Source organism: Calonectris borealis, chromosome 22, assembly GCF_964195595.1.
Source record: "Calonectris borealis chromosome 22, bCalBor7.hap1.2, whole genome shotgun sequence".
Lineage (NCBI taxonomy): Eukaryota > Metazoa > Chordata > Aves > Procellariiformes > Procellariidae > Calonectris > Calonectris borealis.
The window spans coordinates 1,749,989-1,777,196 of record NC_134333.1 but is presented as its reverse complement, the minus strand read 5'-3'; the positions used below and the strand labels follow the sequence as shown (position 1 = coordinate 1,777,196).

Sequence of the window (27,208 nt, the reverse complement as noted above, 5' to 3'; positions counted from 1 at the left end):
GGTTAAACAACGACAGATTGTTGTGGCTGAAGTGCAGGACTCGGCACTTGGCCTTTTTGAACCTCATACATTGGCCTCGGACCATCGATCCAGCCTGTCCAGGTCCCTCTGCAGAGCCTTCCTACCCTCGAGCAGATCAACACTCCCGCCCAACTTGGTGTCGTCTGCAAACTTCCTGAGGGAGCACTCGATCCCCTCAACCAGATCGTTGATAAAGATATTGAACAGGACCGGCCCCAACACTGAGCCCTGGGGAACACCGCTCGTGACCGGCCGCCAACTGGATTTAACTCCGTTCACCACAACTCTCTGGGCTCGGCCGTCCAGCCAGTTTTTTACCCAGCGAAGAGTGTACCTGTCTAGGCCGTGAGCCGCCAGCTTCTCTAGGAGAATGCTGTGGGAGACAGTGTCAAAGGCCTTACTGAAGTCCAGGTAGACCACATCCACAGCCTTTCCCTCATCCACGAGGCGGGTCACCTGCTCATAGAAGGAGATCAGGTTGGTCAAGCAGGACCTGCCTTCCATGAACCCATGCTGGCTGGGCCTGATCCCCTGGTTGTCCCGGACATGGCTTGTGAGCGCCCTCAAGACAAACCGCTCCATGATCTTCCCCGGCACTGAGGTCAGGCTGACCGGCCTGTAGTTCCCCAGATCCTCCTTCCCGTCCTTCTTGTAGGTGGGCGTCACATTGGCGAGCCTCCAGTCGTCTGGGACCTCCCCAGTTAACCAGGACTGCTGGTAAATGATGGAGAGCGGCTTGGCAAGCTCTTCTGCCAGCTCCCTCAGTACTCTTGGGTGGATCCCATCCAGCCCTATAGACTTGTGAGCATCCAGGTGGTGTAGCAGGTCGTTAACTGCTTCCTCTTGGTTTATGGAGGGTTTATTCTGCTCGCTGTCCATGTCTTCCAGCTCAGGGGGCTGAATACCCTGAGGATAACTGCTCTGATTATTAAAAACTGAGGCAAAGAAGGCATTAAGTACCTCAGCCTTTTCCTCATCCTCGGTGGCAATGTTCCCTCCCGTATCCAATAAAGGATGGAGATTCTCCTTGGCTCTCTTTTTGTTGTGAATATATTTGGAAAAACAATTTTTATTGTCTCTTAAGACAGTAGCCAGGTTAAGTTCTAGCTGGGCTTTTGCCTTTCTAATTTCCTCTCTGCACGACCTAACGAGATCCCTGTACTCTTCTTGAGTTGCCTGCCCCTTCTTCCACAAGTGATAAACTCTCCTTTTTTTCCTGAGTCCCAGCCAGAGCTCCCTGTTCAGCCAGGCCGGTCGTCTTCTCCGCCCATTCTTCTTGCGGCACATGGGGACAGCCCGCTCCTGCGCCTTTAAGACTTCCTTCTTGAAGAACGTTCAGCCTTCCTGGACCTTCCTTTACCCTTCAGGACTGTCTCCCAAGGGACCCTCTCGACCAGTGTCCTGAGCAGGCCAAAGTCCGCCCTCAGGAAGTCCATGGTAGCGGTTTTGCTGACCCCCGTCCTTACTTCACCAAGTATCGAGAATTCTGTCATTTCACGGTCGCTGAGCCCAAGACGGCCTCCGACCACCACATCTCCCACCAGCCCTTCTCTGTTTGTGAACAGCAGGTCAAGCGAGGCACCTCCCCTAGTGGGCTCACTTACCAGCTGCGTCACAGGTTGTCCTCCACACACTCCAGGAACCTTCTCGACTGTTTCCTCTCTGCCGTATTGTAATTGCAGCAGACGTCCAGTAAGTTGAAGTCCCCCACGAGAACAGGGCTAGCGATTGTGACTTCTGCCAGCCGCTTGTAGAATGCTTCATCGGCCTCCTCATCCTGGCTAGGTGGTCTATAACAGACTCCCAGCAGGATATGTGCCTTGTTGGCCTTCCCCCTCATCCTTACCCACAAGCACTTGACCTTATCATCACTACCATTGAGCTCTAGACAGTCAAAGCACTCCCTAACATACAGAGTCACCCCACCGCCTCTCCTTCCTCACCTGTCCCTTCTGACGAGCTTATAGCCATCCATTGCAGCACTGCAGTCATGAGAGTCATCCCACCATGTTTCCATGATGGTGACTAAGTCATAGCTACCCCGCTGCACAATGGCTTCCAGCTCCTCCTGTTTGCCACCCATGCTGCGTGCATTGGTGTAGATGCAATTGAGCTGGGCTGCCGATTTCTCCCCCGACATTGGCGTGCCGTCCCTAGGCTCTTCTCTAGTGAGCCTGGTTTTATCCCCTTCCCCCTTTGAACCTAGTTTAAAGCCCTCTCGATGAGCCCCGCCAACTCATGAGCAAGAATCCTTTTCCCCCTGTGAGACAGCTGAGCTCCATCTGTCGCCAGCAGGCCCGGTGCAGGGGAAACCTCTCCATGATCAAAAAAGCCAAAATTCCGCCGATGGCACCAGCCCCTGAGCCTCACATGTTGATCAGGTGTGTTCTCCTGTTCCTTTCAGTAGTCCTCCCTGCCACTGAAGGGATCGAGGAAAACACTGCCTGTGCTCCTGATCCCTCAACCAATCGCCCCAGTGCCCTGAAGTCCCTTTTGATCGCTTCTGGACTTCTCTCTGCAACCTCAACGCTGCCAGCCTGTATAACCAATAGTGGGTAATAATAATCATGTGTGAGTGTACTCCGTGAGTGGCAAGCAGCAGAACTTGGGAAGCAGAGGGGCAGTGCCAAAGGGTCCTTTGTTCAGTCTGGTTTTGTATCTCCATTGTAAGAAGGAGATAATGAACATTGCTGGAATTTGTTCTTACATCAGTCACAAGGTAGGCTATTGTAGTTCCTTACCTGGAGCATTACCAGAGCTCTGGCAAGAGGTAGTGGGATACATGGACATCAAGAGAAGCCATTAAGCTCATGGTTTTGATCTCATGGAGCAGAGAAGGAGGTGCTCAAGGCCTAATGTAACAGAGGGTGGGGGCTGAGGTGCAACATTTAAGGCTGAAGGTGTTTGAATCCAGAGATGACCCAGATCGGGATGGAAGGAGGGAGCTGTGAGTTAGGATGCAGCCTGTCAGCAGGCTTGTGGTTCATGAATGTGTCAGCAGTGTGTGTTGCAGTCACAGTGTCTTGGCTGATCACTATAACTGAAGCAGGGAGAGCAGGACCTGTGCATCTGCCAGTGCCTTGGAAGAGCAGGTTTGGAGAGGTGGGTCCATGGCATTTCCTTTCCACATGCCGTGTGTGGGGATCACTGACTGAAAGGACCACCTTCCCGGTACCTGGGGTTTGCTGTTTGACTTCTGTAAGGGAAGTTTGATACAGGAGAAGTCTATGGCTTTCTGTGCTGCCTGTAATCAAAGTCTGTGAGTTTCTGCTCTAATGAACCCCAGTGGGAACACATTGTCCAAGTAGGTTTCTGGTCTCGCATCTCACACTGGGCTCCATTAAAACTCCAAGTAACTTTTCTTTCTGCTTCTGCCTGTCATTTCTTCAAGGCACCTTGCCAGATTTTACCACAGCTACAAAGTGACAGAGAGGTAGCACCACATTCCTCAAGGGGCTCGTTAAAATGCTGACAGCCATAATGAGCTCTGTGTTCGGTTTTCTGCCACTCCCTGTAGAGTTGTAAGCATTGTGTAGCTAATTAGGGAGCTCTCAGATGTGTTTCAATGAATACGTACAGCATGATTTTTGTTTGTCTTTTAATTTAATTTGTATGACAAGAAGAATGGAAATTAAGACATTTTGAAAGGAAATTAGTCCAGCTTATATCCTGGTGGGAATCAGCAGAGAGAGGAAAAGTATTTTTGTGGTCAAGCAATGAGTGGCCAGAGTCAAACTTTGATTCATGCTCTGGGAGTAAGACAGTTCTCATTACAGTCTATTCTCTTGTCACTGCAGCCCACAGCAGTGTCAAAGGCTTTATTTGCAAAGCCTTTGTCTGCTTTAATTAGCACTGCCTTTACCTGTTGTACTAACTATGCACAGAAACAGGAGGAATATTCATCACCACTGCAAAAGAATTTCAAGGCCTTTTTTAACGAAAGAAAGAAAAAATCTTAAATAAAAAAAAGTCCTGTCTTTTACCCTGGTCCCACTGAACTCCAGTTTCCTCAGGACATGAACCCTGAAAAGAGCTGGCTCAGTGGAGAGATGGGCAGGTGATAGAAATTTTCAGGGACAATTAGACTAAGGAATGTTTAAACAATGGAATGAACAGAAATAAATTATGAAAAACTGAATGCACATGCAGAAGAGGATGTCATTGGCTTGCCAGATAACTTAGCAGATGGACAGGACAACCGGGTATCGACTTGATTGACTGGTTCAGGAATTATAGAGTTAATGAGGTAGAGCTACGGATAGGAACATTTGCTTGGGATGGCTTTTCTTCTCTAAAGTTAACACCATTTTCAACATTTCCATGATGGGAACATGGGAAGTTATAACAAAGAAATTTCAAATGTGAACAATGGATTCAGCTGGGATAGAGGGATGAATATTTTTAGAAATGTCAAATTCATATACTATTTATAGCCAAAAGAATGCTAAGAACCACTTTCAGAAAAACGAACCAAAAATATAATCATGAGCAAAACATGAGGAAAGAGATAAATAGGAACGTTTCTTACAGTTAAAAATGTATGGACTGTAAAAAAAAATCTTTTGGTGAAGTAGTATTTCCTTCTGAAGTTTATTGCTTGTTTCTTGCTTTTATTATTAAAGCATTCATAACATTTCACTTTTGGGTATCAGTACTTATTTCAGGGAACGACTAAAGTAGCTTTCTTCTCCAAGCCTTGCATGTTCTGACCTTTCTAGAAAAGTGCACAAGACTCCAGTTGATGTTCTCAGCAGACTGACTTTTGAGAGAGCCTACACAGGCAGCTTGGACTTGAGTGTATTTTGAGTGAATTTAGTGGATCTAGCTGAAATCCACCAAAAGCCTTTCTTACAGTGTTCACATAATACGAGAGCCTGTTGTAATTTCAGTATAGCTAGTCATTTGCAAAGTCCTGCGCCTGGGACAAAATAAGCCCCCTCCCGAGGACAGGCTGGAGGCCTGGTGAACGAGGTGTTGAACCTGTCTCAGCAGCGTGCACTTCAGATGATGAAGGCAGACTGTATATCACACAAGATAATTAGAAACTGCCTGCTTTATGCTGAAATGCCACTTGTCGATTGTTGGGGGACAACCAGGGAAGTTGTATTTTCCATTTTCTGTGTTCATTCTCTGGTTTTGTTTTGGACCCAATGCTCGTTTCTTAGGGCCTACACTGATGTCTTTGACAGGCACAATGTTTAAACTGCATTTGGGGACCTACAGCATTGTTGGAAGTTCAGAAAGGGTGGAATTCATCAGATTAGAACTTCAAGGGCAGGATTTACTTCAGAAAGAAGAAATCTACATTAAGGCATCTATAAGCACATTTCCCAGTAGTCATTGGAGGTCCAGCCAATAGAGCCATCTGAGTTCCAGGCATGGTTTTTCTGACTGGCAGGTACATTTCTACTTCAGAGACAGCTATCTAGGTTCTACGTGAGGTTTTGGTTTCCTGCGGAGAGGTGCCCGATACCCTTTGTAAAGTCTCAGGATACCTGAAGACAACCCAATGGGGCCGGGCCAGAAGGAGCAGAAAGAGGACTTTTGTTCTTCTGGAGTGACACGTAGAGGCCCACTTGGCTATCCCAAGGCAAGTCCAGTGGCCCTAGATACCTACATTTTGTCACCTGACTCATTCTCCTAGTGCAACCCAGATTCCTATCTTGTGGATGGGAATGGTTAGTAACAATCGTTTTCTTGTTGTGCAGGAAACCAGGTTGTGTTTATATGGCTGAAGAAGTGGAGAAACTTCAGCTCCAACACCTCTGTTGCACTCACTTTTTCCAGTGTTCCCTCATTTCTGTCTTTGTAAATAGAAAAGATGCTTGGTCATGTTCTTTTCCCTGAAAATGGATGACTAAAGATAAGCTACTGTGGTGGACTTCTCCCAGCACAGGCAGTGGCAGTGTCTACCTTTGCTTTGGGGTAGGGGTATGATTCAGAAGAGAATCTCTAAATTATCCCCTCTAACTCTATAATTTCAGCTTATGGAACAGCTTAGATGGACATGAACTGTTTCACTTTGTACGAACCCTTTGCACATTCACTTTGTACAGTGGCATCTCCTCTCGAGTAGCAGAGCACACACTGTTTTGACCCACCCACCTACTCCTATTGTACTAAATGGGCTCTCACTGTAGCAAAGCTAATACCTTCTTCAAACTGACAAAACAGTTCCCAGGAAGGAATGACCCACCCGCTAAGATATGCATGGTGGGACACCGTCTCTTCTCAGAGTAAAGATTGATGTGTCCAAACTGTGTAGCACTTGTTTGAGCATCTATTCTGAGTATCACATAGTGTGTGTGTGGCCCTACATTTATGTGTGTGCCTGTGTAGGCCTTTTTTTTTTCCCTGTTCAAAAATCCAGCCAACCAACAAACCCCCAAACTTCTAAAGCATGGATCTGAGGGTCTGCATTGTAGCACCAGGGCTATTTCTTGAGAGCCACTGCAGGTCTTTGACACTGCAGAGCTTACCTAGGTAGTGTTGGATGACTGCATAGAAAGAACAGAACCCGTTCCAATCTTATTCATGTTGCCTCTTGAAAGGGATCTACTCTATAAACATGCTTTTGTTTCACTCCAGACAGAATGAAGATGGAGACAAGTAATCAACAGTCAATTCTATTCTGTGGATATTCAGGGGACCTGGCTCCAAGGGTGAAAAGAAATGTAAGCTGACAGCACTACAGAAAATCCATTTCTTTCTGGGAAAGACAAACCCCAGGAGAATTTGTAGGAAAGAATCTATTTTCACCAGAATGGGGGAATAAGACAAAACACATTTTCCTTTTCTAGCTCTTTTAGTAAAAAAAACCCCAATGCGTAGCTTCCATTTGCTGGTGAAGACACTGATTGGCTCAACTTTGGTCTGAGGTGGTTCTGTTGTCAAGCTGGCTGGAATCGTCTGTGTCTAGCATGAGGGCAACCCCTGGTCTCTTCTCACAGAGGCCACCCTGCTGAACATCAGCTCTCTGCTGAACACCACTTTCATTTCCTACTCTGGTTGTATCACCCAAGTCTTTGTTTTCTGTCAACTTAGCCTTTCTCACCATGATGGTCTGTCATGAACTAAAGGGTTACCCAGCCTTTGGGTGGGTAGAGATCACGGCTGTGTGTTCGTAGGATTCCATAATACACAGGGACACAGAGACTTTTATCCTCTGAATTTCTCTATTACAGATTACCACAAATATCACACAAATCACCAATAGCAAGTATACTACTACAAAAATCACCACTGGGAAGTATACCTATGATTAATAAAGAGAATAAATATGGCATGGTTTAATCTGGCAGGCAGCCAAATACCATGCAGCCGCTCACTCACTCCCCCCCCCGCAGTGGGGTAAGAGTGAGAAAAACTCATGGGTTGAGATAAAGACAGTTTAATAGAACAGAAAAGGGAAAATAATAATGATAATAAATAATGATAGAATATACAAAATGAGTGATGCACAATGCAATTGCTCACCACCCACGCTGACCGATAACCAAGTAGCAATCGGTACTTCCTGGATCACGCCTACCGTTCATATACTGAGCATGACGTCACATGGTATGTAATACCCCATTGGCCAGCTGGGATGGCTGTCCTGATTATGTTCCCTCCCACCTTGTGTACCTAGCTCAGTCAGTAGGCACGGGAGCTGTCCTTGGACTAGGAGGGCACTTAGCAACAACTGAAAACATCCGTGTGTTATCAACATTCTTCTCATACTAAACCCAAAACACAGCACTAGGAAGACATTTAACCCTATCCCAGCCGAAACCAGGACAGTATCCACTTCTTATTCTCTACCATTTACATTACGCTTAGGTCTCACATTTTTCGATACATTTCAATTAATCACCACTATCTTTCTTTTTATATCTACATATATATATATGCACACACAGATATCATTCCCTTAGTCTATGGACTATCCCTTTAAAATGTCCACTGAGTTCATTTAGTCCACGACTTTGAGCTCCATCTGTCATAACAGTCTTTCAGGGCCAAAGAGATGGTGTGTGGTGTTGGGCTGTTGCATCCTGAAGCCTGTTCACATTTCGGTACTGCTGCGCTCGTCCAGTTCTATCATCGTTGCACTTTGCTCGGTTTCATCGGAGTTAGTTCATTCTTTGTTAATCAGGGTGATTTTCACTGCTACACCATTGATAGCAACCATAGAAATTATGATATACAGTATCATATAACAACTGACATCATAAAATTTAGTTCATTGGCTATTTTCACCCAAAATCAAATCCCCTTGAGGTACACACCGGACCTCCCCATCCTTTCGCATCACCCACCAAGTGCACCCAGGTCCATGTGCAAAACCAATCCCACGGATGGGTTTTCCCTTGCCAGAGGCAGGAGTAACCCAGACTGTCTTCCCCAGCATATTTCTTATGTGCACGACAGGGACTTTATCTCCATCTATGGTACGTAAGAGCCTTGATTGAGCAGGGCCAGCTCGATTAACAGATCCCCTAGTGTTGACAAACCAGGTGGCTTTTGCTAAATGTGTATCCCAATGCTTGAATGTCCCACCGCCCATTGCCCTCAGTGTAGTCTTTAGCAGTCCGTTGTATCATTCGATTTTCCCAGAGGCTGGTGCATGGTAGGGGATGTGATAGACCCACTCAATGCCATGCTCTTTGGCCCAGGTGTCTATGAGGGTGTTTCGGAAATGAGTCCCGTTGTCTGACTCAATTCTTTCTGGAGGGCCATGTCACCATAGGACTTGCTTTTCAAGGCCCAGAATGGTGTTCCGGGCAGTGGCATGGGGCACAGGGTATGTTTCTAACCATCCGATGTTTGCTTCCACCGTGGTGAGCACATAGCGCTTGCCGTGGTGGGTTCATGGGAGTGTGATATAATCAATCTGCCAGGCCTCCCCATATTTGTATTTCAACCATCGTCCTCCATACCAAAGAGGCCTTACTCGCTTGGCTTGCTTGATTGCAGCGCATGTTTCACATTCATGGATAACTTGTGCAATAGCATCCATGGTCAAGTCCACCCCTCGATCACGAGCCCATCTATATGTTGCGTCTCTTCCTTGATGGCCTGAGGCGTCATGGGCCCACCGAGCTATAAATAATTCACCCTTATATTGACAGTCCAGATCCACCTGAGCCACTTCAATCTTAGCAGCCTGGTCCACCTGCTGGTTGTTTTGATGTTCCTCAGTGGCCCGACTCTTGGGTACGTGAGCATCTACGTGACGTACTTTTACAGTCAGGTTCTCTACTCGGGCAGCAATATCTTGCCACAATGAGGCAGCCCAGATGGGTTTACCTCTGCGCTGCCAGTTGTTCTGCTTCCACTGCTGCAACCACCCCCACAGGGCATTTGCCACCATCCATGAGTCAGTATAGAGATAAAGTACTGGCCATTTTTCTCATTCAGCAATATCCAAGGCCAGCTGGATGGCTTTCACCTCTGCAAACTGACTCGATTCACCTTCTCCTTCAGCAGTTTCTGCAACTTGGTGTATAGGACTCCATACCACAGCCTTCCACCTCCGATGCTTTCCCACACAGCGACAGGACCCATCAGTGAACAAGGCATATTGCTTCTCGTTTTCTGGTAGTTTGTTATACAGTGGGGCCTCTTCAGCATGTGTCATCTCCTCCTCTGGGGATATTCCAAAATCTTTGCCTTCTGGCCAGTTTGTGATCACTCCAAGATTCCTGGGTGACTGGGGTTTCCTATTTGGGCCCGTTGTGTGATCAGCGCGACCCACTTACTCCACGTAGCATCGGTTGCCTGATGTGTAGAAGGGACCCTCCCCTTGAACATCCAGCCCAGCACCGGCCGTCGGGGTGCCAGGAGGAGCTGTGCTTCAGCACCAACCACTTCTGAAGCAGCTCGAACCCCTTCATATGCTGCCAACATCTCCTTCTCAGTTGGAGTGTAGCGGGCCTCGGATCCTCTGTATCCCCGACTCCAGAACCCTAAGGGTCGACCTCGAGTCTCCCCTGGTGCTTTCTGCCAGAGGCTCCAGGTAGGGCCATTCTCCCCGGCTGCGGTGTAGAGCACATTCTTCACATCTTGTCCTGCCCGGACTGGCCCAAGGGCTACTGCATGAACTATCTCCTGTTTAATTTGTTCAAAGGCTTGTCGCTGCTCAGGGCCCCATTTGAAATTATTGTTCTTCAGTCACGTGATAAAGGGGGCTTACAATCAGGCTGTAATCTGGAATATGCATTCTCCAAAAGCCCACAACGCCTAAGAAAGCTTGCGTTTCCTTTTTGTTAGTTGGTGGGGACATGGCTGTTATTTTGTTGATCACATCCATTGGAATCTGACGACGTCCATCTTGCCATTTTATTCCTAAAAACTGGATCTCCTGTGCAGCTCCCTTGACCTTACTTTGTTTTATGGCAAAACCAGCCTTCAGAAGGATTTGGACTATTCTCTCCCCTTTCTTGAAAACTTCTTCTGCTTTGTTGCCCCACACAATGATGTCATCAATGTATTACGGGTGTTCTGGAGCCTCACCCTGTTCCAGTGCGGTGTGGATCAGCCCATGGCAAATGGTAGGGCTGTGTTTCCACCCCTGGGGCAGTGGGTTCCAGGTGTACTGGACGCCTCTCCAAGTGAAAGCAAACTGTGGCCTGCACTCTGCTGCCAAAGGGATGGAGAAGAACGCATTAGCGATGTCAGTTGTGGCGTACCACTTGGCTGCCTTTGACTCCAGTTCGTATTGAAGTTCTAGCATGTCTGGCACGGCAGCACTCAGTGGCGGTGTGACTTCGTTCAGGCCACGACAGTCTACTGTTAGTCTCCACTCTCCATTGGACTTTCACACTGGCCATATGGGACTGTTAAAGGGTGAGCGAGTCTTGCTGATCACTCCTTGGCTCTGCAGTCAACGAATCAGCTCATGGATGGGAAGCAGGGAGTCTCGGTTGGTGTGGTATTGCCACCGGTGCACCGTTGTGGTAGCGATTGGTATCTGTTGTTCTTGGACCTTCAACAATCCCACAACAGAAGGATCCTCCGAGAGACCAGGCAAGGTGGACAGCTGTTTAATTTCCTCCGTCTCCAGGGCAGCTATACCAAAAGCCCACTGGTACCCTTTTGGGTCCTTGAAATACCCTCTCCTGAGGTAGTCTATGCCAAGGATGCATGGAGCCTCTGGGCCAGTCACAACGGGGTGCTTCTGCCACTCATTCCCAGTCAGGCTCACTTCGGCCTCCAACACAGTTAACTCTTGGGATCCCCCTGTCACTCCAGAAATACAAATGGGTTCTGCCCCTTTATAGCCTGATGGCATCAGGGTGCACTGTGCACCAGTGTCTACGAGAGCCTTATACTCCTGTGGATCTGATGTGCCAGGCCATCAAATCCACACAGTCCAGTAAACCCAGTTGTCCCTTTCCTCCACCTGGCCGGAGGCAGGGCCCCTCTAGTTCTGGTCATAGTATCCATTTCTCACTTCTTGCAAACATGAGTCAAGAATTCCTTCATTACAGTCCAAAGTAAGATCAGCCCTTCTACTCTGTCTGGGGAACTGTTCACTGGAAACTGGATGGTTGTGAGACAGGTTTTTCCTGAAAACTGGAGCAGCATTTTTCCTGAGAGAACCCCCTTGTGTGATTGTTTTTCCTTGCAACTCACGTACATGTGCCTCTAGGGTCAAGGTAGGTTTTCCATCCCACTGCCTCATGTCCTCTCCGTGGTCACGCAGGTAAAACCACAGGGTGCCCCGTGGTGTGTACTTTCTATATCCTCTGTCTTGAGCAGAAGAACGCTGACTTCTAATGACTGAGATACTGGTCCATACAGGTGGAGAATAGGACCTATCATCTTTGAGCTGCTGGACATCCTGGGACAGTTTCTCCGCAGCTGAGACAAGGGAGGAGGAGACAGTTTGTTCGTATTCCCAAAGATTGCTAACCATGTCATCTACCGTTGGTGCTTCTTCCTCTTTCCAGCACAGTACTGCCAACGAACTGGCATATGACGCTGGTGCGCTCCGTACCAACTTCCACCACATGGGTCGCGTGCACTGGACTTCATCTGGATCTTTAGGCATTTGGTCATCGTCCAGGTCACTATAAACTACCTCCAGCACGCCTAGTTCTCTCAGATACTGGATACCTCTCTCCAGAGTGGTCCATTTGCCTAGGCGATATATAACATCTTCCTTGAAGGGATACCTTTCCTTCACACCTGACAGCAGTCACCTCCAGAGGCTGAGGACTTGTGTCCCTTTTCCAATTGCTTTGTCAACGTCCCCTTCCCTAGAAAGGGATCCCAGCTGTTTGGCTTCCTTCCCCTCTAATTCCAGGTTACTGGCCCCATTATCCCAGCACCGGAGCAGCCAGGTAACAATGTGCTCGCCTGGACGACGGCTGAAATCTTTCCGCATATCTCGCAACTCATTCAGAGATAGGAATTGAGTGGTTTCCGTCTCGTTTATGAGTTCTTCCTCTTCCTCCTGCCCTCCTCGTGATGGCCCTGCTCTTCCATCATCCCTTTCTAAATGACCTGACCTCCACTTCCAAGATTTCCTCTTCTGTACAGGGGCAACGGATACCAGCAAGGATTGGTTGGTCCTCTGGTTCAGCTGTAGTGCCTGTTGCTGGGGTTTGGGTAGCTGCAGTGCTTGTCATGGGGATTGGAGTAACTGTAGTGACTGTTGCTGGAGTTCGAGTGGCTGCAGTGCCTGTCGCAGGGTTTGGAGAAGCTACGGTGACTGTTGCCGGGGTTTGAGTAGCCACCGTGGGGGTTGAAGTGGCTGCAGTGCCTGTCGTGGGGTTTTGAGTAGCCACCGTGTCTGTTGCCGGGGTTGATCTCCCGCTGCCCGCCGCCCCCGGGACCCGCCGCGCCGCCCACCCCGATGAGGCACCGCTGTTCGCCCTCCCTCTTTTCTTGTTCCTGAGGGTTGATCTCTGGACAGTATTCCTGAATAGTTGCTTAACCCTAAATAAGGCCTGAACCACATTCAGGAGACATAGCAATATGATCATGCTTGTTTGAACATCCCAAGGATATTCAAAATTCTCAGGGAATATTGTGGACAACTTCGTGAAGAGGATAGAAGAAAAAGGAGTTTCTGACGATATGGAAGGGAAGATGAACAAGTGGGAGAAAGTGTCCCATCCTGTCTCCCCCTTAAATTCATTCTCCGAGGAGAAAAAACTGCAATTACTAATAGTTTCTAACAGGTTGTTCCCAAGGTACAGAAATGATGGCAATGCCGAGTACAGATACCAGATTAGACTTACGACCAATGATTTTATCACCTCATAAAACAGCAGCGAAATTATAATCTTGGCCCAGTTCCGAATAATGATAAACAGCACAAAAGGGAACACATACTGCAAGCAAGGTATTACATGACCCAACATTGAGAGCCAGCCCCACAACTTTGACAGCCAATATATCAACATTGTGACCAATCAATATAATGAATGCTTATAACAATTTTGCCTTAACACGCTTTGGTCAGATCTATCGTTATCTCAACCCTTCGAGCCCCACATTGGGCGCCAAAAAGGACTGTCGTGGTTTAATCTGGCAGGCAGCCAAATACCACGCAGCCGCTCACTCACTCCCCCCGCCCCCCCAGTGGGACGGGGAGAGAATCGGAAGGGTAAGAGTGAGAAAAACTCGTGGGTTGAGATAAAGACAGTTTAATAGAACAGAAAAGGGAAAATAATGATAATAAATAATGATAGAACATACAAAATGAGTGATGCACAATGCAATTGCTCACCACCCGCGCTGACCGATAACCAAGTAGCGATCGGCACTTCCTGGATCACGCCTACCGTTCATATACTGAGCATGACGTCACATGGTATGGAATACCCCACTGGCCAGCTGGGCTGGCTGTCCTGATTATGTTCCCTCCCATCTTGTGTACCTAGCTCTGTCAGTAGGCACGGGAGCTGTCCTTGGACTAGGAGGGCACTTAGCAACAACTGAAAACATCCGTGTGTTATCAACATTCTCCTCATACTAAATCCAAAACACAGCACTAGGAAGAAATTTAACCCTATCCCAGCCGAAACCAGGACAGTATATATATCAAGCTATTACAAATTACTATCAACAATCAAGAACATAGTTGTGGTGGGTTGACCCTGGCTGGATGCCATGTGCCCACCAAAGCCGCTCTATCACTCCCCCTACTCAGCTGGACAGGGGAGAGAAAATATAATGAAAGGCTCGTGGGTTGAAATAAGGACAGGGAGAGATCACTGCCCAATGATATTCACAGGCAAAACAGACTCGACTTGGGGAAAATTAATTTATTACCGATCAAATCAGAGTAGGATAATGAGAAATAAAACCAAATCTTAAAAACACCTTCCCCCCACCCCTCCCTTCTTCCTGGGCTTAATTTCTGATTTTCTCTACCTCCTTCCCCCGCAGTGGCACAGGGGGACAGGGAATGGGGGTTGTGGTCAGTTCATCACACGTTGTTTCTGCTGCTCCTTCCTCCTCAGGGGAGGACTCCTCACCCTCTTCCTCTGCTCCAGCGTGGGGTCCCTCCCACGGGAGACAGTCCTCTATGAACTGCTCCAACATGAGTCCTTCCCACGGGTTACAGTTCTTCACGAACTGCTCCAGTGTGGGTCCTTTCCATGGGGTGCAGTCCTTCAGGAACAGCTCCAGCGTGGGTCCCCCATGGGGTCACAAGTCCTGCCAGCAAACCTCCTCCAGCATGGGCTCCTCTCTCCATGGGGCCACAGGTCCTGCCAGGAGCCTGCTCCAGCGTGGCTTCCCACGGGGTCACAGCCTCCTTCGGGTGCATCCACCTGCTCCAGCATGGGGTCCTCCATGGGCTGCAGGTGGATATCTGTTCCACCGTTAACCTCCATGGGCTGCAGGGGGACAGCCTGCCTCACCATGGTCTTCACCACAGGCTGCAGGGGCCTGAAGCACCTCCTCCCCCTCATTCTTCACTGACCTTGGTGTCTGCAGAGTTGTTTCTCTCACATATTCCTATTCCTCTCTCCAGCTGCATTTGTTGTTGCGCAGCAACTTTTCCCCTTCCTTAAATATGTTATCACAGTGGCGCTACCACCATAACTGATTGGCTCGTCCTTGCTCAGTGGAGGATCAACCTTGGAGCCGGCTGGCATTGGCTCTATTGGACATAGGGGAGGCGTCTAGCAGCTTCTCATAGAAGCCACCCCTGTAGCCCTCCCGCTAAAACCTTGCCATACAGGCCCAATACAATCGTATCAATCAGTAATATGGCAGCAGTAAATAATAGCAGCAAGCAATCATGTAGCAGCAATCAATATAACAGCAACAACCAATAACTGCAACAGCCGAGCAGGTATATACTATGACAGGTTACTACAAACTGATCTTTAGTGAAGCAACTTACCAACAATAGAACAACAGATATGACACATTACTTATATGGATATATATCGGTATCAAGTGAAGTAGACAGATCTCAGAAGGGGCCAAACTATCCCAAACGGAAGGACAAACTGATCCCAGAAGGGGATCCAACCATTCCAAAGGTGGGAGGTCAAGCTGAACCAATCCCAAAACTGGGCCCAAAGTGAGACCAATAAAATAAGAGAGTCTCGCTTCAAAGATGATCCATGTCAGAGTCTGGTGTCGGCCAGGTGTCCCCTGTGAGAGTCCAAGATCTCGTAGAAAGGTCATGCGGAGAATGAACTGACCACAACCCCCATTCCCCATCCCCCCTCAGCCTCTTGGAGATAGGTAGGAGGTAGAAGAGCTGGAAATGAAGGAATGAAGTTGAGCCTAGGAAGAATCATAGTCATAAAATCATAGAATGGTTTGAGTTGGAAGAGACCTTTAAAGATCATCTAGTCCAACCCCCCAGCCATGGGCAAGGACATCTTTCACCAGATCAGGTTGCTCAAAGCCCCATCCAGGCTGACCTTGAACACTTCCAATGATGGGGCATCCACAACTTCTCTGTGCAACCTGTTAAAGAAGTGGGGGTGGGGGGAAGGTGTTTAAGCTTTTTTCTTTGTTTCTCATCATCCTACTCCATTTTAAATAGCAACAAATTAAACTAGTTTTCCCCGGGTCTGTTTTGCCTGTGATGGTAACCAGTAAGTGATCTTCTGCTCTTTATCTTGACCCATGACCTTTTTCAACTCATTTTTATTTCATGCTAAATATAAAGGTTATTGATTTGCCCAAGGGGAAAGATGAAACCAAGGGGTAGTAAGCAAATTAACAACAAAAGATCTCAGAAACCTGTAGGTTATTGGAGAGAATATTAGTTAATTAAAAAGAAAAAAAAAGAATGAGAGGTTTTTGATGCTCTGTGAATGAAGTAACTGACAATAGGGCAAGCTGCTCAACTGCTCAACAGATAGGAAAAGAATTGATGATATTATTGCAAACTACTGATATTTGTATAGGTCACTGATGTTTGCAACAAGATGTGACAAATTTATTTTAGGTATGCATTAGAACCTCATATGCAAACGCAAATGTTGCTACCACTGAGTAGCAAGCATTTAGCATTGACATTTTTGTGTATTTAAAGATATTGTATGGTATACTGTTTTAGAGTGTGCACACATAAATTGCATTGGAATATGCTTATGCCAGAGAGAGACTTTTACAACTTAACTATTAATGTACTAAAACAATAAATTTTCATGGAGTTGTCAAATGTTTGTTAATGCAGCTGGCTTGTTTAGTAAAGCTAAGGCATCACAGCTCAAGACTTGAGCAGAATGGCATAATGACCATGGAAGCAGGCCTAAGACGGGGTTTAGCCACAGACACTGCCACTAAGAAGAGCTTAGGTCTTCTGGTGTCTGCAGCCTGCTAAGTAGGGGTGTAAGCAGAGACTTGGCCTCATACCAGACTCTAATATTAAACAAATAGAGTGATTGCGCTCCTGATCAGAAGATACCAGGCCATCAGGGGAGACAGCTGTAATCCTATGTCTGCAGACCCTGCTGTAAGCCCATACCCAGCCAGGATTCAGCTGCCAGTGTATCAAGGATCTAAGACACAGCTGTGTAACCACGGCTCAGACAACTACAAAAGAGCTGTGAGGAAGTATATATAGAAAAAAAAAGTAGAGTACTGTCTGATCACAGACAGAAGCGGAATTGTCGAGATGCGATCCTTGCTAGCTCAAGAATTCAAGAGAGAAAAAACCAATATAGCTATAAAATCTGCAATAGAAAGAGGGACACAAGTCAGGCTAGTGGTCAGGAATCATCAGTCCATTCGGTCCATCACCGATGTCATCGGTGTTGATGGAGCCCGTGGCAGACCCCAACTCTGCAGCACTAAGTGTCGAGGCCATGAGGGTACAAATAAGCCTCAGTTGCCATGACCCAAGGATGCATTCCAGGGAGGCGTGAAGGCGAATTCTGCCCCTCCTGACTGATGCTTACCTCACCAGCACAGACTCTTATGCCCCTTTATCGGGGGGGCAAAGCTCAACACTCAAGCATAACGGCTTGTTATATCCTAGATATCTTGCATGTGCACTAGACTAAAGTGATTGCTTTATTCTTTATGAGGCATGTCCTGCTTGTCGAGTCTCTTTTTGTCCCACTTAAATTGCCCTAACAAACTCACCAGAGAGAGGCTGAAACAATTCCCTTCAGCTCTTCTACTTTGTATGCCTTAGCGCTTTTGGTTTTTTTTCATCGCTGTCCTTGGTTAAGGGGCAGAATTCACGCAATCAAAGAGTAGGTGCTTAAGTGAGGAAATGAAGTTGGTTACCCGAGGCTTACAATCAGTGGAAAGAGCTCCGGCATCTCTGAGATGGGTCATACCACAAGCATGAAATGGGAGGTTTTCTTTCTAAGGATTTGTTCAGCATAGTCCTTGGAGCTCTGTACTGCTCATGAGCAGAGATTCAAAGTAAAATTCTGCTGTATTTATTACCTGTAAAGCTAGAAAACGCCCATGTGATACTCTGCTTTGACCTTTTCAAGTAAATCTGTGAGATGATCTCAGTCAGAATTCCCAGTTCTCAGCTCAATCTGTCTGTGCAGGGACCTGAGGGGGACTGGAAGTCTTTGGGAGGTGTTAGCCATGATCTCAGAAACACTACTTTGTCATATAACTTTGACACTCCAGGCGATCTCACAGTCTTCTAGTCCCCTCTCTGCATCCTTCACTGTTTGAACACTACTGTAAACTTTTCAGTGTGTCTTGATTCCTGCCTTCCAAGTAATATTTTCGGTCTTAAAAGGCATGAAGATTGGAACATTGGCCCAAAAGAATAAAGGAAGTGCAACAGTGAACAGTTACCATGTGATCCAACTCACCTAACATCAGGGTTCAGCTGCCCACATAGATGTGCACGGCAACTGAGGATGTCTCAAGATAACCCCATACCGTGCCACTGCAAAAGGATTTCTTCTGCTGGGTCCTGCATTCTCTCTTATCAGTCTTGTTACGATTCCCCATATAAGTGCTGGCATCTCAAATGACACCAAAAATCCTAAAAAATGAAGAATATAGTCCTTTTGGAACACATTTCTAGCCACATGAAGAAGAAGAAAGTAAGCTGTGAAAAGTCAGGCTGGATTTACCAAGCATAATACATGCCTGACCAACATGATCACCTTCACCAGGCCTCAGAACCTGGGACAGAAGTTCAGTCTGATCCTTCTCATCTCCTGCATGGATCTTCTTGTCCTCTTCCATGGTTGAAGGAACTCAGCTAGCCCAGTGGGAAAAAGAGGGCAGGGGAAGTTGAGGAAGACCATGCACGGGATTCACGTCCTTCAGCCTCTCGTGGCATCCGGTGGGCAGGAGCTTCTTCAGCAAACCTTGCACCTCTCCACCATCATTTCCCCCATTTGGCTTAACCCCAGGACCATTTAAAGCCTAGAAGAGTCCCAAACTCCGGCAGCACAGTTGCAGATCATCTTGCAGTGACTCCTGCTAACTGCAACTCAGGCTAAATATGGGAACAGAGCAGTACCTTCACACAGATGACTTCAGGACTGACTGCAGCTATTGCCCCTTCCTGGCCCTTGGGAGCTCAGGTTTCTACACCATGTTTTTTCTGGGGACCTAAATACCTTCCCTCCAAGTCATAGAGCACGTCCAAAGACCCTCTTTTCTACCCCTGAGGAGCCCTGCCCTGCTCAGGTCAATACAAACACCAGCTTTGTGACTCTTATCTTGCAGATGGGTATGAGCTAACTTTAGGCTACAGTCAGATTTCCCTTATGAAGGGTGGCAGAGGACACTAACACCTTTGGGGAAAAAAAAGGGAAAGAAAAAAAAAGCCCTCTCTCATACAAAGGCCAGAGTCAGGGCTAATGAGCCTGGACAAGCTGAGTGAGCTCTGGGGAACTGCACAAGATGCCTTCCATATTTAACAACCATACAGAATCACAGAATCATAGAATCATTTAGGTTGGAAAAGACCTCCAAGATCATCGGGTCCAATCATTAACGTGACACTACCAAGTCCACCACCGTCCACATCTAAGTGCCACATCTACCCATCTTTTAAACGCCTCCAGGGATGGTGACTCAGCCGCTTCCCTGGGCAGCCTGTTCCAATGCTTGAGAACCCTTTTGGTGAAGAAATTTTTCCCAATATTCAACCTAAACCTCCCCTGCCGCAACTTGAGGCCATTCCCTCTCGTCCTATCACTTGTTACTTGGGAAAAGACACCCACCTCGCGAGAACCGCCTTTCCAGTAGTTGTAGAGAGCGATAAGGTCTCCCCCGAGCCTCCTTTTCTCCAGGCTAAACAACCCCAGTTCCTTCAGCCACTCCGCATAAGACTTGTTCTCCAGGCCCTTCACCAGCTTCGTTGCCCTTCTCTGGACACCCTCCAGCACCTCAATGTCCTTCTTGGAGTGAGGGGCCCAAAACTGAACACAGGATTCGAGGTGCGGCCTCACCAGTGCCGAGTACAGGGGCACGATCACCTCCCTGCTCCTGCTGGCCACATCAGTTCTGATACAGGCCAGGATGCTATTGGCCTTCTTGGCCACCTGGGCACACTGCTGGGTCATATTCAGCCGGCTGTCGACCAACACCAGCAGGTCCTTTTTCCACTGGGCACATTTCCAGCCACTCCTCTCCAAGCCTGTAGCGTTGCATGGGGTTGTTGTAACCCAAGTGCAAGACCTGGCACTTGGCCTTGTTGAACCTCATACATTGGCCTCGTGTCCTGGTTCCGGCTGGGACAGAGTTAACTTTCTTCGCAGTAGCTGGGGGTGGGTGCTGTGTTTTGGGTTTGGTATTAGAGGAATGTTGATGGCCCATTGATGTTTTGGTTGTTGCCAAGTGGCGCTTGCATCGGGGACTTTTTGGATTCACATGCTCTGCCAGGTGCATGGGAAGCTGGGGGCGGGGGCGAAGCTGTGGGAAACGGTGTCAAAGGCTTTACTAAAGTCCAACTTTTCCCTCGTCCACTAAGCGGGTCATCTTCTCATAGAAGGAGATCAGGTTAGTCAAGCAGGACCTGCCTTTCATAAACTCATGCTGACTGGACCTGATCACCTGGTTGTCCTGTACATGCTGCGTGATGGCACTCGGATGATCTGCTCCATAAACTTCCCTAGCACTGAGGTCAGGCTGACAGACCTGTAATTCCCCAGATCCTGGCTATCAAGAAACCACAGGTGCCACTTCCAGGAAGATCAACACGGACTTTGCAACTCGATTGTGAAACAGGGGAGACCCTGGATGCAGACATGGGCTGGAAGGGCTGTGGGAATAGATAGAGCTGTACAAACCCATGAGGGATGTACAGGGGAAGGGGATACGGGGTGTTGACAGAAAGGGGTATAAAAGGGGACAGTTGGGCATAAATTGCAGGTAAAATGGCTTTGGGATAGAAAGAGGAACAACATATACACCTGTCCACGCTAACCTTCACCAAATACCCATGAACCATGAGGGCAGATAAGCATGTTACCAAGTATGAAAATCCAGTATCCTGAAATATCATAACTAATGGCCTTATTAGGTCCTTTTGACTTTTCTTACAAGTAATCCTTTGAAGAACCAGAACCTGAAAAGGAAATAACTGGACTGAACGATAGTTGTCCTTGACAGTAGCTTTTCTTTCCCTTTCCCCCACCGCCCCCCAAGTACATAGTCTGCCAGTTTCAACTGGGAGTGATGTGCATGTCTCTGTCCATGTGTTCCTGTGAACACGTGTGTGTGGGGGGGTTGAACCAATGCATGCTCCCTACATGGGGGAGGAGGCTGTGCGTATGTGGTTGGAGACTACATTGGGGAATTTGGGAAGTACTTGCTTGTCTTGGATTCCAGGTTCTGATTTACAATTCTTTAGGCTGTGAGAAGGGACATTTGGATTAGACTGGGAAATCCATAGGAGCGGTAGTCACAACATGCCCCTAAAATCTCAGAACATTGCCCCAGTCAAGTCTGAGCCATGGTTCACTGGAAAAGAAGGCGTATGGGAAGGGAAATGCCAACCTTAATTAGGAAAACGGCAACGTCTTACAATGTGTGAAAGAATGTGTAATGTGGACTAGCGTTACAAATGGTGCAGAACTACCACTGGTTCCAAAAACTAAGAATTAAGCCTAGCTGCCTTTGATACTGCGATGCGACTCAGCAGTCGGCACACAGCTAACCCCGAGGCAGGTCACCAGTGCAGATCACTCAGCTCTGCTGGAACGAGACTGAAACTGCAGGATCCACCTGGACACAGACATCCCATGACCTGGTGCCTGGAGAGATGCAGCTATCAAAGCCAAACAACTGGACTTGCCTATACGAATCGCAACGCTTACCGAGGTGTTACTGATCCCAAGTGCCTCAATATGTTCATGTCCAACACCTCTGAGGGGGCGGCCAGCAACCGCAGCCCTTGCACACGCACACCCCTGCCCCCGGTTAATGCCCAGAGGAGTCAGGCTCCTGCCCCAATGTGTGCAGCCCAGAGCAGGGCCCATTCAGGCTCTATGGGAGTGAGGAGTGGGGCAGCTTCTGCTGATATCACCGGGCAGCGGGGGAGTGTCAGGGGATGTGGCAGGAGCGTGTCCGCTCTTTTAAGGACATCTGGTCAAAGGAGCCACAAACAAGAACATAGAGAGATAAACCTGACACATGATAAGGGAGGTTGTGATGAGAACAAACCTGATCAGTCACCCTGATTGGTAAGGATGTGTGGAGCGAGCCTGAGAACATTTATTTTTACAGTTGGCAAGATGAGGAAAGGGAGGGAGACAAACACACAGAGTCATAAAACCTGACCAATTAGCATTAACAAAGACAATACCCAGAAACAGACATCGTCAGTCACACTAATTGATGAGCTCCCAAGAAGCTATAGGCAACCAGGACTTTGCAACTGGTGAATGCAAACCTGAGTGTCCAGGATGTTGGATGGAGTGGGTGGGACCGTGCCAGCTGTTGAGGGGATGTGCAGGGGAGCTGGGAGCAACAAAGAGGGGGGTAGGCAGGAAAGGGGTATAGAAGAGGCTGGTCGGGTGTCAACCTGGGCCAGTCACTGCTGGTCTGGCTGAGCTCTGCACTTGACCACCACAGTCTGTCCTGCCTTCTTATTAAACCTTTTCATAACTCTGCACAATCTCACTCTATCCCGTGTGTACGTCTGCTGCAGGGACTAAGTGCCAGCTACCGGGGGATCAGCGTGAGTGGATTTGGTGCCAGCTACTGAAGTCAGACTGGGGGAGCAGGCACCCCTGGCCTGTGGTGTCAGCTACTGGAGCCAGGGGGGCCTCTCCCTACAGCCACTGCGGCAGTTAACTGAGTGTCCACAAATCCAGATACTGGGGGGACCAGCATGAGTGAGGGGCTCCGTGCCAGCAGCTGGAGTGGGACAGCAGCTCACAGCTTCTGTGCCTGGTGCTGGATGCTGGGGGAGGAAGGAATCTGCAGCTAACTTACAGGCAGCACAGACACAATCCAAGCAAGCCACATTTACCTCAGTCGATGTTGCTTTCACAGCTATTCCCAAAGTCCCAGCTCACCTGGCTGTGCTCACACTGACTGCAAGGACTATCTCCAGTTCCAGCTGGACAGTCCCACTCTACATCTCCTGCCCGGAAAGTCAGCAGATTGCCATTCTGTCTCCAGTATGGACTGAGCAAAGAGGCCGGTGCGTGGGGAGTCTAGACTCCACCAAGATCGACCCTTCAGCTGCTGTGACTACATTGACCAGAAGTACGTGGACCGCTCCTTGTTCTGGATGGTTTCTTATTTCAGGAATGGAGCAGGTCTTTTTAACTGCCAGAAGAGCTTTTTAATATATTTTTCTAGCCCAAAATTACATCCCAGGAGGAATATTTCTCCCACAAGCACAACTCCATTGCCTATGAGACTGAGAAAGGCAAAGCAGAAGAGCGTAACTAGGTCTCTATGTGACCATGGGGGAAAGACGTGGGGACAAACAGGAAGAGGGACTTCCAGTAACATGCAGGCGAATTACAACACCTGTACACCCCTTTCTGCTGCCACCCGTCTCTCAGGGGAGGAGACATTACACCCCGCAGCTGCTCTGCAAGCAGTTCACGTGCACACTGTGGAAAAGGGAAGATGGCAGATTCAGCAGTCACAATCCTTAGAGGGGCTTGTGCCCTTCGCCAAAAGCAGGTAATGTGGAGACTGCAGATGGCAATGAGAGGGATGACTCCTAAACGGGGGATGCACAAAGGGACACAGAAGGGGAAAAGATTGCTCACCCTCTCCGTATGGGGATGAGGAAGTGTCAAGAACGGGCAGGGCTACCCTCTTTCACCCAGGGGAAGGCATGTGAGCCAGGGAGCTCACAGAAAACAGGGCCCAACCCAGCTCAACCGAGGAGTCCTCAAGCCACAATGTCCTTCAGAGCTCCAGACAGGTCAGGGAAGATGAAACGGTAGCCGCTCTCCAGGGTGTGTTTTGGCACCACCCTCTGGCCCTCCAACAGCATGATGGCCCGCTCTGCCCCAAAGACAGCCCGCACTGCCCAAGCAGGCACTGGCAGCAGGGCTGGGCGCCCCAGGGCGGCAGCAAGCTCCTGAGCAAAGGTGCCATTGGAGGTGTCAGGGGAGGATGGGGAGACACCGTTGAGGACGCCTTGCAGGCTCTCACTCTCCAGGGCGTGACACACGATCCCAGCCAGGTCCCGAATGTGGATCCATGGGAAGGGCTGCAGCCCAGAGCCCAAGGGGCCTCCTAGTCCCAGACGGAAAGGCCAGAGCATTTGAGACACTGCACCACCACCTCGGCCCAGCACTACCCCTATGGGGAGAACACAGTGAGACCAGGACCGCCTCCCCAAAGGACAAAAGACCCCTTCACCCCCAGACCTACAACCAGGAGACAACCCTTAGAGGGCTGGACTGGAACAGCACCCCAACAAGGAGAGGCACAAGACCTGATGTCCTTCTCCCTCCTCATCCCCCTTTTGCCCCAGCACCAAAGCAGAGCCACCCTGAACAGGCATGATGCCCCATCTCACCAGATCTCACCACAACACCACGAGTTGGGCTCCCAGGGATGAGAGCTGCAGCCTCCCAGGAGCTCACCAGGCGCGAGAAGAAGTCAAAATCCCCCCCAGGACTGTCCTCAGTATACTCGGCTGTGGGGCTAGGGCGGTAATAGCCTGCGGGTGTAACAGCAGAAAGGGAGTCAGGGTTGAATCGTGACACCAGCCCCCCCCCACCAAAATGGACCCTCTTCCGTGCCTCCAGGAGCCCAGAACTCCATCACTGCATCGGGGCATCCTCATATGAACAGCACAGGGTCTCTCTGATGGCAATGCTGACAAGTTTTTGAACTACCAATGTGCTCTGCAAGTTCAGCGGGATGCACTAATACTCAGGTTGAGCTGACAGCCCCAAGAACCAAACATACCAGCACGCAACACACTGAGCTGGCTGCATAGAAAGGCTGCTCTAAAATTGGGCATCACAGATGCTAAACTGTGGCAGCTTTAAAGACTGTAGCAAGCAGAAATGCCAAGCTGGAGATAGGCAGGGGGAGTCAGCTGAGGCCCTGCTTAGACAGACTGGTTCTACAGGATGCCTAAAGGCTTTCACAGGAAAACGGAGAAAAGGTCCTGTCCTAATGACACCAAGAGAAAGCATAGGGACCCAAATTCCTCTCCAGCAGTACCAGAAAGCTGATCAAGGCTTGCCTAAACACAGCAACATCAATGGCAATAAAGCTGGCATTTCAAGGCAAGCCGTGTCCCCCCAGAAGCCTGTTTCTGTCTGGAGGTATACCTCTCCAGGGCAGCATGAGTCATGCCTTGGCCGGGCCCAACCAATACCTACGCCCGTGACGAGGACCCAAGCACGGGGTGGCTGTTCAGCTTCAGCAATGGCTTCGGCCAAGGCCTTGGTGGTCTCAACCCGGCTGCTGATGACTTCCCTGCAGAAGGCATCACCCCATCTGGCAAGGGAAGAGCCACTCATTACGCTCCCCACAAGGACATCCCAAGAAACAACAGCACCAAGGGGGGGCCCAGCAGACACCCGCTCACAAACACAGGAGAGGTCACGTGAATTCCCCCCACCCCAGAGCAGGGGGAGGACATGGGATCTTACCACCCAAATGCATGGGCACTTTGGGAGATGGTGGCTCTCCACTTCCCACAAAGGGCTGTGGGTTTTGGACTGCCTTAGGACACAGGTAGCAGAGGAGCTGGACACCAAAGCTGGGCGCAGTGAATTCTTCCCAAGCGCCTGGCGGAGGCATTTCCAAAAACACCCTCACAGCAGTCAAACTTCGGTTCTGCTTTTGCATTATCTAAATGTAGGCATCCGGTGTCATTCTGGAAACATGCAACTACTTTGCCTGGCCTCCAACCATCAATCCAGAAAGGAACCTGTCTTCCAAAGGTCTCCCAGAACTTAACAGGCCCACCGAAATGCTCTGGACACTTGAGAACCCAGATATCAACAGCCAGGTAACCCAGGTGGTTGCCGGACACCCTGTTTCCTCCCCAGATCCCTTCCACATTCTCTGACAACACGGGGCTGTCTTGCCTTCACCTTGTCCCAACAGCACTATGGGAGATCAAGTTACCTGCGGAAAGGGTTGAGGACATTTTCACCAGCCAAGTTCACCACGGCGTCGCACAGGGGCAGTCCAGAGTGGGACAACTCTTCCTAGGCAGAGGTAACAGAGGCATCACACACCCAGCCTCCCCTCTGCTCAAGCCCTCCCAACAACCAAGGGCGGGCTCCTAAGAACCCCAGCCAGCTCCTTCCCGACACTGCCTGGAGCACAAGCGTGAATGGAGAAGGTTTTGCTCCTTGGAGCTACAGCAGTACCCATCCCAATGACCATGGCCCATGGAGCACCCAGCAGCCCAAGAGCACGTCCACAGGAGCCAGACTGCAGATCCCCTGTATGCCGTGGCAGGCCAGGGCAAGCGGGCTTGTTCCTCAGCCCTGACACGTTCTCCCTCTTGTGACCGCTCTCAGCTCATACCCAGCTGATCCGACCCTCGCCCCCTTGTCGAGAGACGTGGATCACTTCATGCCCACGGCTCCGCAGCAGCTGGGTCAGGGCTCTGCCCACAAAGCCAGTCCCACCACCTAGGAGAAAGACAAGACGTTGCAGATTTGCTACCCGGACCGGCATCCCGAGGCCTGCACAGGCGTCCCCATTACCACGGCCAGCTTCCCGGGTACGTTACTCTGGGCCCAGAGCCCCCCGCCGCCCAGCTCCCCCGCACGGCACCCCAGCCCCGAGGGCCTCCACCCCCCGGGCCCGGCCGCCACGCACCACGTCCTACCCCCCAGCCCCGGGGGGCGGCGGAGAGGGGGGCTGCTTCGGACCCTCCCCGCAGCACCCTCAACCCAGGCCCGCCCCCCCCAAAACTACGTCCCCCTCACAGAGCCCCGCACGCAGCTGCCGTGCGCAGCGCCCCACGGCGCCCTGGGGCCGCCACTCAGGACCAGCCCCCTCCGCCGGGCGGCCTCCCGCGCCCGCCCCGCTGCCGGCAGCGGCCTGGCTGAAGCCCCCCACCCGCACCAGCGCCCCTGAGCGACGCCGCGCCCCGCCGCGGCCTGCCGAGCGGCCTCCGCGCACCGACCCGCGGGGCACCGCCGGCCCGCACTCACCCACCAGCGCCCGCATCGCTGGGCCGGCGGCGCCTGCGCCAGCGGCATCGGTTGCGCACGCGCCAGCGGCGCCTGTTGCGCACGCGCCAGCGGCATCGCTTGCGCACGCGCCAGGCAGCACCGACCGCGCACGCGCCCCCCCTCGCGGCCCCCCCGCGGCGGGCGCTGAAAGGGCC

At 49.8% G+C, this 27,208-nt stretch overlaps 2 protein-coding genes across 9 annotated transcripts in view; both read right to left on the bottom strand.

Moving 5' to 3' along the window:
• The window catches only part of LOC142091595 (epimerase family protein SDR39U1-like), a 300,851-nt gene that overhangs the window by 13,021 nt on the left and 260,622 nt on the right, over positions 1–27,208 (bottom strand). The window contains 1 exon segment of the mRNA XM_075171025.1: positions 18,276–18,451. The gene's annotated coding sequence lies outside the window, so the exon portion shown is untranslated.
• LOC142091594 (epimerase family protein SDR39U1-like) lies at positions 23,209–27,158 on the bottom strand. 8 transcript variants are annotated; one of them, XM_075171016.1, is made up of 6 exons: positions 27,033–27,158; positions 26,398–26,504; positions 25,990–26,072; positions 25,232–25,353; positions 24,419–24,562; positions 23,209–24,198 (listed from the first exon to the last, which is right to left on the bottom strand). In XM_075171016.1, exons 1-6 carry the CDS (start codon positions 27,046–27,048, stop codon positions 23,783–23,785), a joined length of 888 nt encoding a protein of 295 aa, XP_075027117.1. In that variant the 5' UTR covers positions 27,049–27,158; the 3' UTR covers positions 23,209–23,782. The 8 variants fall into 8 exon arrangements, with proteins under 8 accessions (XP_075027117.1, XP_075027124.1, XP_075027118.1 ...); XM_075171023.1 differs by having other exon boundaries at positions 25,185–25,353; positions 27,033–27,121; XM_075171017.1 differs by lacking the exon at positions 26,398–26,504 and having other exon boundaries at positions 27,033–27,105.